Raw genomic sequence first — 12665 nt, 5'->3', positions numbered from 1 at the left:
TGCTACCGCGGACTAACAGCTGCTAGAGCACTTTCACCTACTGTTTCCAAGCAGGGCAGATCCCACACGCGCTGCAGAACTCGGGGTGTGGAGCAGGGTCCACCCGGCCACCTAGCGCATGGCAGATTTACACCCTGGCTTGCCGAAACTAACCATTTGTACAGCCAAAGCCTAAGGTTAACACCGCACAATAACCAGGCCAGTGGCGGTAAGACAGGGCCAAGCCACAGCACAGCAACTCAGCTGGGGTTAGATCATTCATAAAAACCAAACCAGACTTTTCACAGCTTACACAGGTCAGACGGGACGATCGAGGCCAGATGGGACCATGATGTAACACAGCCCATTGGGCGCCCCTGAATTAATGCCTGTTTGAACCAGAGCAGATCTGGATTTAGAAATTGCCAGTGATGGAGAGCACCTGGGCAGTTGTTCCATTGGTTAATGACCCTGTTAAAAAAGCCTTATTTCCAGTCTGAGTTTGTCTAGCTTTAACTTCCAGCCATTGGCTCATGTTAGACATTTGTCTGCTAGATTGAAGAGCCCATTATCAGCTGTTTGTTCCCCGTGTAGGTACTTACAGGCTCCCATCGAGTCACCCCTTAACCTTCTCTTTGTGACGCTAACCTGGCTGAGTTCCTGGGACTTCTCCTCTCCCCTCCCCATCGCCACAGTAAGACAGCAAGTTCTGCAGGACAGGGATGGGGGCTGTTCAGCTGTTTGGGCAGCACCTGGGAAGTTTTGATTGCTACTGTGATCACCACAACCACCAGGCCCGGGGCACTTCCACACACTCGGGAAATGGTGTTACCCCCCACCCGACGCAAGGCCCAGAACCACCCAAAAATATAAAGCCAGGGCAGTGTTTGGGGTGAGAAGGGGGAACTCATCAGGCTGCCGATTAGCAGCATCTCCCCCAAACAGAACAAGGGCAAGGACCCTGGGAGATTAGCAGGGCTCCTGTGCTTGCTCACGAGCAGAGCATGTGATTGATTTCCAATGGCTGGGCATTAACTCTTCAGGCCTTCACTGCTTCAGGACATGCCTCTCCACTCGTGATCCCAGCCAGCGACGCTTTTCAGGCAATGCGGCTAACAAAGCCGAGCCCGGCGCCCGTAAACGTTGCAGGTAAAATGTTCTCAGGCCAGGGCACTGGAGTGTGGAATGGGCCGGAGGGGAGGTAGGAGTCAGACAAAGCCTGGCCTAGCATCCCAGCAAAGTATGCAGGAACTTCCCCATGTGACTCCAGACTCCATTTTGCTGTAATTTTCCACAGTAAGAACACAGGTGTTCTTAAACCTGGAAAAGACTATATAAGGCTAATGCCTCATCTCCATCTTGTCTTCAATCCTGCTTCATACCTCTGGAGGAACTTTGCTACAAGCTGAAGCTTTGAACAAAGGACTGAGGACCCATCCCAGCGGGGGATGTATTCCAGAGACTTGATTTGAACCTGCAGTTTATTCCATCGCTGCTGCAAGCCTGAACCAAGAACTTTGCCATTACTGTATGTAATTGATTCCATTTAACCAAGTCTAACTCTCATCTCTATCTTTTTCCTTTTATGAATAAACCTTTAGATTTTAGATTCTGAAGGATTGGCAACAGCGTGATTTGTGGGTAAGATCTGATTTGTATATTGACCTGGGTCTGGGGCTTGGTCCTTTGGGATCAGGAGAACCTTTTTCTTTTACTGGGGTATTGGTTTTCATAACCATTTGTCCCCATAACGAGTGGCACTGGTGGTAATACTGGGAAACTGGAGTGTCTAAGGAGATTGCTTGTGAGACTTGCGGTTAGCCAGTGGGGTGAGACCGAAGTCCTCTTAGTCTGGCTGGTTTGGTTTGCCTTAGAGGTGGAAAAGCTCAACCAGATGGAAAAAACCCAGCCTTGGCCTGTAACTGCCCTATTTGAGCAATTTGTCCTGAGTTGGCACTCTCAGTTGGGTTCCGCCAGAACCGCATTGTCACAGGTAGTAGAGAATCTGTTGGAAGTACATGGTCCCCTGCCACCACTCCCAATGGGCTAACTCCCTTCTCTGGGTAGCCTTGAGAGACTCTTCCACCAACTCCCTGGTGAACATAGATCCAACCCCTTGGATCTTAAAACAAGGAGAAATTAACCACCACCACCCCCATCCTTTCTCCCACCAACTCCTGGTAGATCCAGATCCAATCCCCTTGGATCTAAAAACAAGGAAAAATAAATCAGGTTATTAAAAAAGGCTTTTAATTAAAGAAAAAGGTCTAAATCATCTCTGTAAACTCAGGATGGAAAATAACTTTACAGGGTAATCAAACTTAATGAGCCCAGAGGGACCCCCTCTAGCCTTAGGTTCAAAGTTACAGCAAACAGAGGTAAACACCTTAGCAAAAGGTACATTTACTAGTTGGGAAAACAAAGATAAAACTAACACGCCTTGCCTGGCTGTACTTACAAGTTTGAAATATGAGAGACTTGTTCAGAAAGATTTGGAGAGCATAGATTGATGTCTGGTCCCTTTTAGTCCCAAGAGCGAACTCCCCCCAAAAACAAAGAGCACAAACAAAAGCCTTTCTCCCACCAAGATTTGAAAGAATCTTGTTCCCTTATTGATCCTTTGGGTCAGGTGTCAACCAGGTTACCTGAGCTTCTTAACCCTTTACAGGTAAAAGGATTTTGAAGTCTCTGGCCAGGAGGGATTTTATAGTATTGTACACAGGAGGGCTATTACCCTTCCCTTTATAGTTATGACAAAACCCCTTTCACTAAAATGTCAAGTCTCGCGAACCCCTTCCTCAAAATAAATATTGCCAGGGATTTTCTCCTTTACCTGAGTATAAATTATAAAAACAGTAATCTGGGAAATATAAAATTTGTTTTGATGACAAGCTTATTGCACACTTCATTATTAATTATTATTTATCATTACAGTATTTTATTACATTATGAAAACGGCAACACTCTTCCAAGATCTTACTTTCGTAGCTTGTATCACTTTGAATAATTCTGTTATAAAACAAGGCTCCTATGTTTCATGCTGTTTCACACCTGATACTCCTTGATGAAGGTATTTAAGAAGTCAACTTAAGAGTTCCTTCTACACAAGCATTGAGGTCTTGAGCAGTCCAGACAAACAACGCATGTTACAACAAAGCTTAAACTTGTTCTTCCTAATAATTTTAAAAACAATATTAGCTGCCTGTTTAATTTTAAAAACAGGAAAAAATATCCACCTCCCTTTGCATTTCTTATAAGGAGTTTTGAAGTTTAAATCTCAGTGTGATAGAGATGCTTGCTTTGATCTGCTTCGCTCTTGGACGTCCAGGGGCTCCGGGCTGCTGGCCCCATGCTGCCCGGGGTCCCTAGGGACAGCTCTGTCCGCCATTAGGGAATTTTTTCCCCGCGGACAACCTGTAACATTTCGCAAGCCCCAGTTTGGGAACCACTGTACTAGATTAATTCACCAACACTGCTGCTGTACGTCTGATGTGCAGCGTGTAGTCTGCTGAAGAGCAGATTCGATACGAGCTGTGGCTTCACTCTTCTCTTCCCTGAGCTCTCCTACTGAGAGGTGAACAAGAGAAGTTTGTTCTTGCTTTGAGTCCAATAGCTTGGTGCATTGTTCAAGGATCTCCTATATAAAGATGCTACTTATCATCTGTCTACATCTTTATAAGGCCCCCATCAGTGCAGTATTTGAGTGCCTGTTTCCGCCCAAGTTGCATAACCTCCCTGCCTGTTTACACAACAAGGACCTCTATCACTGTCTTTAATGTTGAGAAGGTAAGAGTTTGATTTCAGGTTTTGGATGAGGACAAAATGGAGCCTTGATTACATGCCAGGCGTCTGCTCGTGGAGGTGAGGCTGAACATGATGATGATGTTTTTTGGATTTGCAGCGTTCGCCTCTGCAGCAGGTTGCCCAGCTCTACTGTCCAAGAGAGGAAGCTCATCCTGGGCTCATGTAATTTTGATCCCGCCCCCTCTTGATAGGGCTGCCTGCCAGAGGTGAATTCTCACTGAGCGATACCCTCCGGGCAGCCTGCATGTAGCTCAGAGGTTCTGGGGAAGATTTGTTGAGGGGCCAGACAAGGCCAAGCCTGACTGCTGCTGCTTGGCAGGCCACTAGCCTTTTCTCCTGAGCCTTGGTTCCCGGAGGGTATACGTGGCAGCCCTCTGTGCCCTTGGCCACTAATCTCTTGTTTTTCTGTTAGGCTCCATCCAGAGAGAACGGATTGCAGAGGGAAAACTCGAGAGGTTCTGGACTCCTGGGACCTGAATCTTAATGTTTCTCCACCATAGGCAGGTCGGGGAAATACCCTTGTCTCCCGGGTTCCCTATTTAGTTCCCTAATAAGTCACTGGTGATCAGTGTGTGTCCCTAACAGCCCAATTCAAGAGCTGGAGCTTCCATCCTCTTCCCCTCAGTGGAGGAGGAGAAGACGGAAAAGTCCTAGACATACAAAAAGGGCGCCCTAGAGGTGAGTGAGTCTGACCACCCGTTCATTCTGTATGGTGCAAACTGAGCTCGAAAACCTTGCTTGGTTGGCAGGTGTATGAGTGAGGCCTGTGGAGCCAAATAAAAGGCTCCTGCCCTAGAGATCAGAGCTCGGGTAGATCTTGGTGAGAAAGAGACCCCTCCCTTCTGGAACTCTGCAAGGCAGTAACCTGGGTATCCTCCTGCTTTCTCACAGGTCTCTGCAAGTGCTCTCTTCCCTATATGGGGACATCCACTGGCAGCCTGCCCATTACTCCTGCGGTGGCTCCCTCTGCTGGACTGTTTCAGCATTGCATCCTGACCCAAGTTTGGTCTGAGCATCTTCAGTGAGTATGCGCCCATCTAGGCTACGTCAGCTGCTGTTTTACACCCCACCTTCCATAGGCTTCCCTCATCCACACAGCAGCGTGGTCCAGCCCATATGATCAGCCTGCCTGTGTGAGCAGAGCATCTAAGTAGCTAGACCTGCGGGAAGAACTATGCCAGAATTTCTCTCCGCCTGAATCTTTGTCTGCAAAGAAGGAAATGGATAACAAAACATGAGTTTGCAACATGCACTTATCTTTAAAAAGCAGCCAACTGCATTGGTTGTAAATAGGGAGGGTGTCAGGAAATGTGGGGAGAGGAGTTTACTGGAGTGAAGGAAATTCTGGCTGCAGCAGCCTTATTCCCCTCTTGCTCAGTGGATTGGGGCTGTGAGAAGTGACGCTGGGTCTGCTTGCGGCCTGCAGTTCAGCCTGCGACTCTACGCCACCCCCTGCCCACCCTTCTTGGGCTGACTGCAGCCTCTCCAGGTATTTAAGCACCAGGCCTAGGAGAGTCTGCTCAGCACCTGGCTGGGTTCTGCCTAGTGAGCAGCTGGCAGGGTCAGCCTCTGACAGAACGAATGCCCGTGATGCGGGGGAGGGGTTGGACTGCACACTCCAGCCCTGGGATGTGTTTCCGCAGCACCTGGCTCTGTTTCCTCAGCTCTGGTGCAGCCCTTTGGGGCATGATCAGCTGTTGAAGGCAGGGAGACTCAGAGGTAGAATTTCATATCCCCATAAGCATAGCTGGGGCTGGGGTGGGGTGGGGTGGTGTCAGCTGCTCCGTGCGTGCAGGGGCTCTTGGAGCTGCCACTTGCAGGGGGCAGGCAGCAATCCAGGCTGGGTTCTGCAGAGTTAGCACCAAATGAGGCTCAGAGGAACCCCCGGCCTCGCCCTTGGCTGGGGCTGCTCAGAGTCCCTGCCCGCGGCACCGCGGCTGGTGAGGGATTAGGGGGAAAAGTCTCCTCCAGCAGCCGGGTCTCCCATAGGAGGTGGTTTCCCTCCCTCTTGTGGAGTCCACCCCCTCTCTGCTTGCCACTGCCCCCTGCCTGCCAGGTACGACTCACTTCTGACTCCCAGACCCTGCTGACCAGCCATGGCTCCTGCCTGGGCCAGGATGGGAACACCCCACAGGGCAGGGAGTTTCAAACTATAGCCGCGGAGAAGATACCCCAGAACCAGCCCCAAGGGTTTTCTCCCTGCTCCTACGCTCTGCAGGTCACTCCAACTGGGTTCTGGCTCCCAGCCACCGTGCGATGTGGCTGCTGCCGCCCCCGACCCTAGAACCCTGCCCCGATTTCTCCCCGCCCCTCCTCCCAGCACAGCAATACCCCTCAGCCGTGACTCACAGCAGGGTGGGCGGTCCAAGCCTCCTGCTCTTCTCTGGCTTCAATTGTCCATCATGTATCCTAGGGGAGGCAGGCGGGCCTGGTTATTTAACAGCATGTAGGGCACCAGCCACCGCTTGGATTTCTGTCTTTCAAGGTGCCCCCCACCCCCAATCCATCCGGGCAGAGGAGGGGAAGGAGCTGGGTGGAGAGTCAGTCCCCAAGATTATTGGGATCATTTTGCCTTTGGCCTCCTGCCCCACAAAGGCCAGGAGAGGTGTTGTGCACACAAGCCCCACTGGGAGTTGGTGTGAAGCACAGTGTGGCAGAGCTGCTGCCCTGGCTCTTTGCCTGAATGGCTGGTGGTAGCTGGGGTGGGCAGGGCTGGGGCTTCCTGTGAATCTCTGCCCTCCCTGTACAGGCTGCAGGGGGACCTGGCTGGGGCCAGTGCCTGGTGCGGGGTGGGGTGCGGGGGAACCAGGGTGAGACCTTTGGGAGGCAGGATCTCTCCCTCAGGCCTGCTCCTGCTGCAGGTGCCGGGCTTGCCCAGGGCCAGGGCAGAGGAGACCCTCTGGCCGCAGAGCCCTCCCGCATCTGGCTGCAGGGAGTCTTGGTTCCCCTTTTGTCCCAGGGAGATGGGAAGGAGTGGATGGAGGGGGAGTTGGGTTTGGTTGTGTGTGGACAACGGAGGCCAGCCCCTCCCCCCTGTTAGGAGTGTGCATGTGGTGCTGGGCCCCGGACTCATGGGGCAGGGAGGGATAATAGGAAGAAGAGCTCCAGCTCTTTTCTTACCTATCAGCTGCTGGGCAGCTGCTGCTCTCAGGGCAGCCTTCTTGCTCAGTCTCCCTGGGCAGTCCTGGAGCTGGGAAGCCAAGAACCCAGTTAGTCCCAAGCCACACATCCTCCCCAGGCTGAGGGGAGCTGCCTGGTAGGGAGGTGAGGAACCCCTGGCTGTCAGAGCCCTCTCCCCCTTGATTCCTCCCATGGGACAGAGATGACTTGTACAGGAGCCATCCTCAAGGGTGGGGGATGGGGCTGAGTCAGTGAGGGGGCTCCCTGGAGCAGGAAAGCTCCCTGTGTGCTTAGGTCCTCCCAGCCCCCTGTCCTGCAGGGCCCACACCCCAGAGCTCACTCACCAGGATCCTGCAGGCTTCGCTCAGGAAGGCAGGGATGGCAGGGGCCGCCCCCTCGGCTAGCTGGCTCCGCACGAGCGTACGCAGGGGCTGGTAGCTGAGGAAGGGTGCGCACTGCAGCAATGCCACCCTGCACGCCTGCCAGAGAGGGCGAGAAGGAAACTGGTTGAGTCCCTGAGCGCAACGGGCTGCTAACTCGCAGGCTCTGTGTGGCTTGGGGGGACTCCGCTGTGCCGGAGCAGCAAGGAGCCACCTCTTTGCAGAACCTCCTCTGGCCTGACGGTTGTTCCCCAGGCCCCCACAACCCCCATCTCCAGCTTGGCTGGGTTGTGGGGAGCCAGGCCCGAGTGCTGGTGCTGGGGAGGTACACTCCTGGAACAGGGAAGGGGCCATTCCCTGTGGGTCCCCGGTGGGCGGTTAACAGCACTTCCCAGTGACCAATGTACTTGGCCTCCCCTCAATCCCAGGCACTATCGGGGGCTGCTACTCGGCTGGGGCGGGGGTGGTGGTGGGATTGCTGCAGGAGGCTGGTCATTCCCAGACAGGAGCTAGCACACAAGTGAGGGCAGGGCAGCAGCAATGGAGACTCAATCGGCCTCAGCGACCTGCCCTTCCCTGTGGCCCTGCTTGGGTTAGGTCACTTGCTAGGGGCCAGAGATAGACCTGGACCTGGCCACTAAACAGGGCAGGCTGTAAAATGGAGCCACAGCCGTGGAGAGGCTGGCTGGGCAGGGAGGCTGGAGGTGCCTGTGGGGAATGGAGGAGGAGAAGGAAACCCCACAGATCTACCCCACAGCTACACTCTGAGGGCTGGCAGAGCTCTGTGTGGGGTGGAGGAGGGCTGGATTAGTGGGGGGTCCTGGGTGCCACAGGGCAGCACTGAGGAGATCTGGGGCTTGGAGGGGGGAGTTTGCACCTCCCTTGCCATGTTGTTAGAATGCCCCCAGCCACCCCTGCCCCTATGAGCCCTCAGCTGCACTCACCTGGGCCACCTGGGGGTCCCCGTCCTGTAGGTGGATGAGCAGCGTCCCCATGCTCTTCTCCACCTCAGCCCCAAAGAGGGATGACTTCTTGGAAACAAATTTGCTGAGGTGGCCAAAGAGCTCCATGGAGGCCCGCCTCAGGCCGCTGGTCTCCTGCAGACAGGGGGCGCAGGGTGGTTAGAGGGGACAGGCTCAGGCCCTCACATGCTTTGGGAATCAGCCTGGCAGCTGCGGAGCCCGGAGAGGTTTCAGCTAGTTCAAACGACAGGACAATTCTCTGCAAACTCCCCTCTTTCCTGCTGGGCCCCAGGGCTGCTGAACAATTGTGGGCCCAGGGCCCAAGAATGATTGTATCCCTGCCTTCCCTAGCAGAGGAGCTGAGCTGCCCCACAAATCCAGAAATGTGCCTGCATCGGACACTGAGCCCCCTCCACGGGAAGGCAGGTCCTGAGCACCTTCCCCTGTGGGGTGCCCTATAGCGCCATGGGGCCTGCCCTGCTTGGTACTTACATCCTCAAAGAACGTTCTCGCCTGCAGGGCCAGTGGGACGGCGACGTGAGCCTTCAGAGGCGCCTTGGGGTCCCGCAGCATCCAGCAGAGCCCTTCCATGGCTTCCAGAATGGTGCGGGGGTCGCAGCATTCGCACACAGCGCGGACAAAGCTCTCCAGGATCTTGCCTCGCTTTTTCCTGACCTGCAGAGAAGGGGTTGGACGCCGCTCGGTGAGCAACGCTCTGTCAGCCTGAGTGTAACCAGAGTCCGGGCAAGTCAGCCTACAGCCTAGTCTGCTCCATAGGAGCCACAGGCTGGGGAGAAGGGGAACCAGGCGCTTCCTACCCAGCCCTCTCTGCCTAGTCTCCTGCCATTCCAGACCCACCTTGTCCGGGAACTCGGTCACTGCGTTCCTGAGGCCGTGCAGCGCTCTGCCTCGAACGTGGATGTTGCTGTCTTCTGTCCGCTGCAGCATGGCCTTCACAACCTGCTTCCAGATCACCTTGGGCTCATTCTCCATCAGCAGGGGGCTGCCGAGGAACTAAAGGGACCGAAAGGAGCTGTCAGAGAGGGCTGGGCGAGGCCAGGAGGAGCAAGGGGAAGGGAGTATGATCAGGGGCCAGGAGGTGACATAGATCCGTACCGACTGCTGTTCACGAGGGGCTGGCTTCAGCTGAGCTTAACAGAAGTGACATGTGCAGGGCAGAACGCTCCCTCTGCTTCCAGTGGGGTGCTCCCAAATCCCTCCACAGAGCCCCCAGCAGAGGGATTAATTTACAAGCAATACACCACCGGGACCATCTCTCATTGGCTGACCAGCTATTGGCCCCCTGTTCCATCAGCTTCTGGGCCTGGCTAACCCTCCCCCCTGGTCTTCCAGGCTCACCTCTGCGAACAGGGCGGTGCAGGCCATGCGTTCACCCTCCTGGCTGGCCTGGAGGCTGGGAAGAAGAAGCTTTGGGATGCTCTTCAGGGCCAGGTTTGGGTGGGTCACTATGGCCCTGGGGGAGAACAAGAGTTCGTGTTGACGTGTGCATGACAACCCTGCACATGCCGGAATCCGGCCCGGTCCCGGCCACCCCCTCCCATCTCTGCCCCACTGGGCTCCAGAGCGAGAACGTGACTCCTCCAGCCTCTGTCCTCACCTGCTAAGGAGAGTGAACCCCTCAGGCTGGGCCTCCTCCAGCAGCTGCCAGCCTCGCTCCTGGTCCATTAGCTCCACAGCTGGCTGACTGCCCCTGAGGCGCAGCACCCGCGCCAGGGCCTGCACGGCCATGCTGGGAAGAGAAGGAGGCAGGAGATGGTGATGCAGGGATTCCTGCTCTCTGGGCGGGGTGGGGGCGGGCAGGACTCCCTTGCTGCAGCACTGAACGGATCAGGGTGAGCCTAGAAGCTGCCCCACTTCTGCCTTTGGTTCTCCCCCCGCAACTGTGGGGGCAGGGGGGAGTGTCTGCAGATGTGACCTTCGCTCTCCTCCAAAGATGTGAAAATTGCCCCTCCCCGCCCCGCCCAGGAAACTGACCCTGGGGAGAAAAGGACATGCAGTGCCCCCCTGAATGCCCTGCTGCCCTGAGCCCTGCCCCCCAGGGCCCACTGCAGAAAAGGGGTGAAGTGGCTCAGTGACAGGCCGGGCCTGTCCCAAAGCCTTCAAAGTAGACAGTAAATAGAGACAGCAGCCAGCTCTGCCCTGCTCCCCAGCTCTGCTCCCCCTCCCCCCGCCCCCGGCTCAGCTCCTTCATCACCCTGCTGAGCTGCCCACTCTGAGGAGCTCTCTGGCTCCCTGAGTATCCGGGGGCAGTTCTGCCCGCTCCTAAGCACGAGAAGCCTGGCTGATCTGAACCCTCGGTCCCCCGAAGGTGTTGGGGGGTCCCTGGACAATGAAGGTCCAAGAAGGAAGCTTCCCCCTCCTAGGGGCTAGCCCAGACACTGCGTGGGTGCTGGGATCCATGGGCCCCACACATTACCTGCGTGGACTGGTGTCACTGGGCAAGTCCTGCTGGGCTCCCGAGAGGTGCCGTGCCGGGGGGCAGGCGATGGCGAGGAAGCAAGAGGCGAACAGGTCGTCCTCGCGTCCCTCCAGCGTGTCCGCTTGCCCCAAGGCCCCGATCAGCTCCCACAGGCCGCATGTGGTCTGGAAGGGAAAAGATACAGTCAGAAGACCGTGGCCCTGCGCAGAATGCAGCCGGGAAAGAGGGCTGAATGCCAGCGATGGGAACTTACCGCCGGGGGCAGCCGGGCTGGCTGGGGGCAGCTCCTGTCCTGGGTCTGCCCACGGTTAGCCCGGCCTTTCTCTGGGCTGTCGTCCAGCAGGATGTGCAATACCTCCCTAGTCAGCATGGGGTCTGCACCTAGGAATCTCCAGATGGCCTTGGCGGGGCTGTGACGGACAGAGGGACGGCAGGTAAGGAATTCACACAGAGGACGGGACCAGTTGGTACACACCAGGGATGATGCCCTCCGAGGGGTGACGGGCCAGAAGCAGCAGGTTGAGCCTGCTGGTGGGTGACCTCAAGGCCCTTCAGGCACTGTCCAGTCCTAAGGGGTTCATACCCTCCTGCCCGGGCACTGCCAGGGGGCGCTGTGTTACAGAAAGGGATGGGTGGACGTGGCCAGACTCACTTCTCCCAGCTTGGGGGCCCCCTCCCTCCCTTGCTGCCTTCTCCTGATGGGAACCAGAAGGGCTGGGGTTAGAGCCCCCATGGGGGAAAGCAGTGACTCTGGGCTCAGGGGTGGGGTCTGGTGTGAGGAGGTGCCCACCCTTGGGAGGGGTTAGGGCTAGGTGCTGGGCTGGATCTCCTGAACTGGGGGGGGGGGGGGCACAGAGTGGGAGCTGTGGCCAAGGAGAGCAGGAGCTCCTTCCCCATGGGGCAGAGTGTGGGGGTTTCAGGAGGAACAAGGCTCCAGTTCTGGCCACGCCATGGCTCTGGGGTGCGGGGTTTGGAGAAGGCTGTAAAATGGGCTCTGTGCTTGTTGGTTCTGGGCAGGATGCAGGGAAGGCGCTGCTGGCCCAGGGGAACCTGGCAGGCTGGTGAATCGGAGAAGACCAGGCTCTAGGGGTGGGATGAGACGTCTAAAAGCGTGCGGTGATGGGGAAGATACCAGGCTGGGATTCCAGGGGGGAGAGGGCATTTCCCAGCTGCAGGGAGGGGGTGCCCCTGCGGGGACATGCTCAGTGTAGGGGCGTCTGTGGGGGCAATGCAGTTAGATTGGCCCCTCTCCTGCCTCAGCCTGGAGGGATGCCCTGCCGGGAGTGGGGGGCCATGCTGACAGAGGAGGTGACCCTGCTCACATGGGATCTCTCCTGGTCTGTGTAGTGATGGGGGGGAGTGGGGGCTGGAAGACTGTTCTGGCCTCCAGCCAGCCAAGCCATTGCACAGCCGAACCGGGATGGGGTGGACTGGTTAGCAGTGCACAGAACGAAGTGGGGGAGGGTGACAGCTGTGTTTGGAATAGCTCAGCTGGGGGAGCCCTGAGCCGGGGTTCCCAGAGCACACGGAGCCCTCCAAGGGACAGGGAGGCTATGCCGGGGCAGGGCTGTTCCCTGGGGGCCTGTGTGCAAGGGGAGGGTCTGTGCTGCATGTAACCGTGGTGCTGTGGAGTGATCCCATTAAGGGGGGGCTTGGAGGCCGGAGTGGGGTGTTCTATCCTTTCCCTGGGGCTGGCGCTCACCGTTTGTAAGGCCAGGGCATCTTCAGGAGGATGCTGACCGCGGCCTTGGTGTGTTGTCTGGCCAGTAGGTGGAGAATGTCTCTCGTCCCCTCACTCAGCCGCCCCCCCCGGGGTGGGCTCAGTGTGTAGGAAAGAGCCGCCTGGAGATCCTGCACCTGCGGAGGCAAAGCAGGGGCTGAGACCCTACCCCCGCTGTGGGTGGGTGGCAGGCAAGGGCCAGGAGGAACTGGGCAGGCTCAGAAACAAGGCAGCGGTCACATGGCCCGGCGGAGGCCATG

The 12665-nt window shown here is 56.6% G+C and overlaps 2 protein-coding genes across 2 annotated transcripts; both read right to left on the bottom strand.

The window, feature by feature from the left end:
• Positions 1-6131: 6131 nt before the first annotated feature.
• LOC135978334 (protein maestro-like) lies at positions 6132-9200 on the bottom strand. The gene is made up of 5 exons (XM_065579284.1): positions 8738-9200; positions 8228-8380; positions 7248-7382; positions 6904-6973; positions 6132-6192 (listed from the first exon to the last, which is right to left on the bottom strand). Exons 1-5 carry the CDS (start codon positions 9191-9193, stop codon positions 6173-6175), a joined length of 834 nt encoding a protein of 277 aa, XP_065435356.1. The 5' UTR covers positions 9194-9200; the 3' UTR covers positions 6132-6172.
• Positions 9201-9227: 27 nt separating this feature from the next.
• LOC135978346 (uncharacterized) lies at positions 9228-12407 on the bottom strand. The gene is made up of 6 exons (XM_065579293.1): positions 12388-12407; positions 10939-11095; positions 10683-10849; positions 9864-9995; positions 9605-9719; positions 9228-9248 (listed from the first exon to the last, which is right to left on the bottom strand). The coding sequence occupies exons 1-6, from the start codon at positions 12405-12407 to the stop codon at positions 9228-9230; spliced, it is 612 nt and encodes a 203-aa protein (XP_065435365.1).
• Positions 12408-12665: the final 258 nt, after the last annotated feature.

The sequence above is a fragment of the Chrysemys picta genome, unplaced genomic scaffold (genome assembly GCF_011386835.1).
Source record: "Chrysemys picta bellii isolate R12L10 unplaced genomic scaffold, ASM1138683v2 scaf217, whole genome shotgun sequence".
NCBI lineage: Eukaryota > Metazoa > Chordata > Testudines > Emydidae > Chrysemys > Chrysemys picta.
Note: the sequence above shows the minus strand (reverse complement) of the source record. Positions and strands in the feature narration are given on the sequence as shown.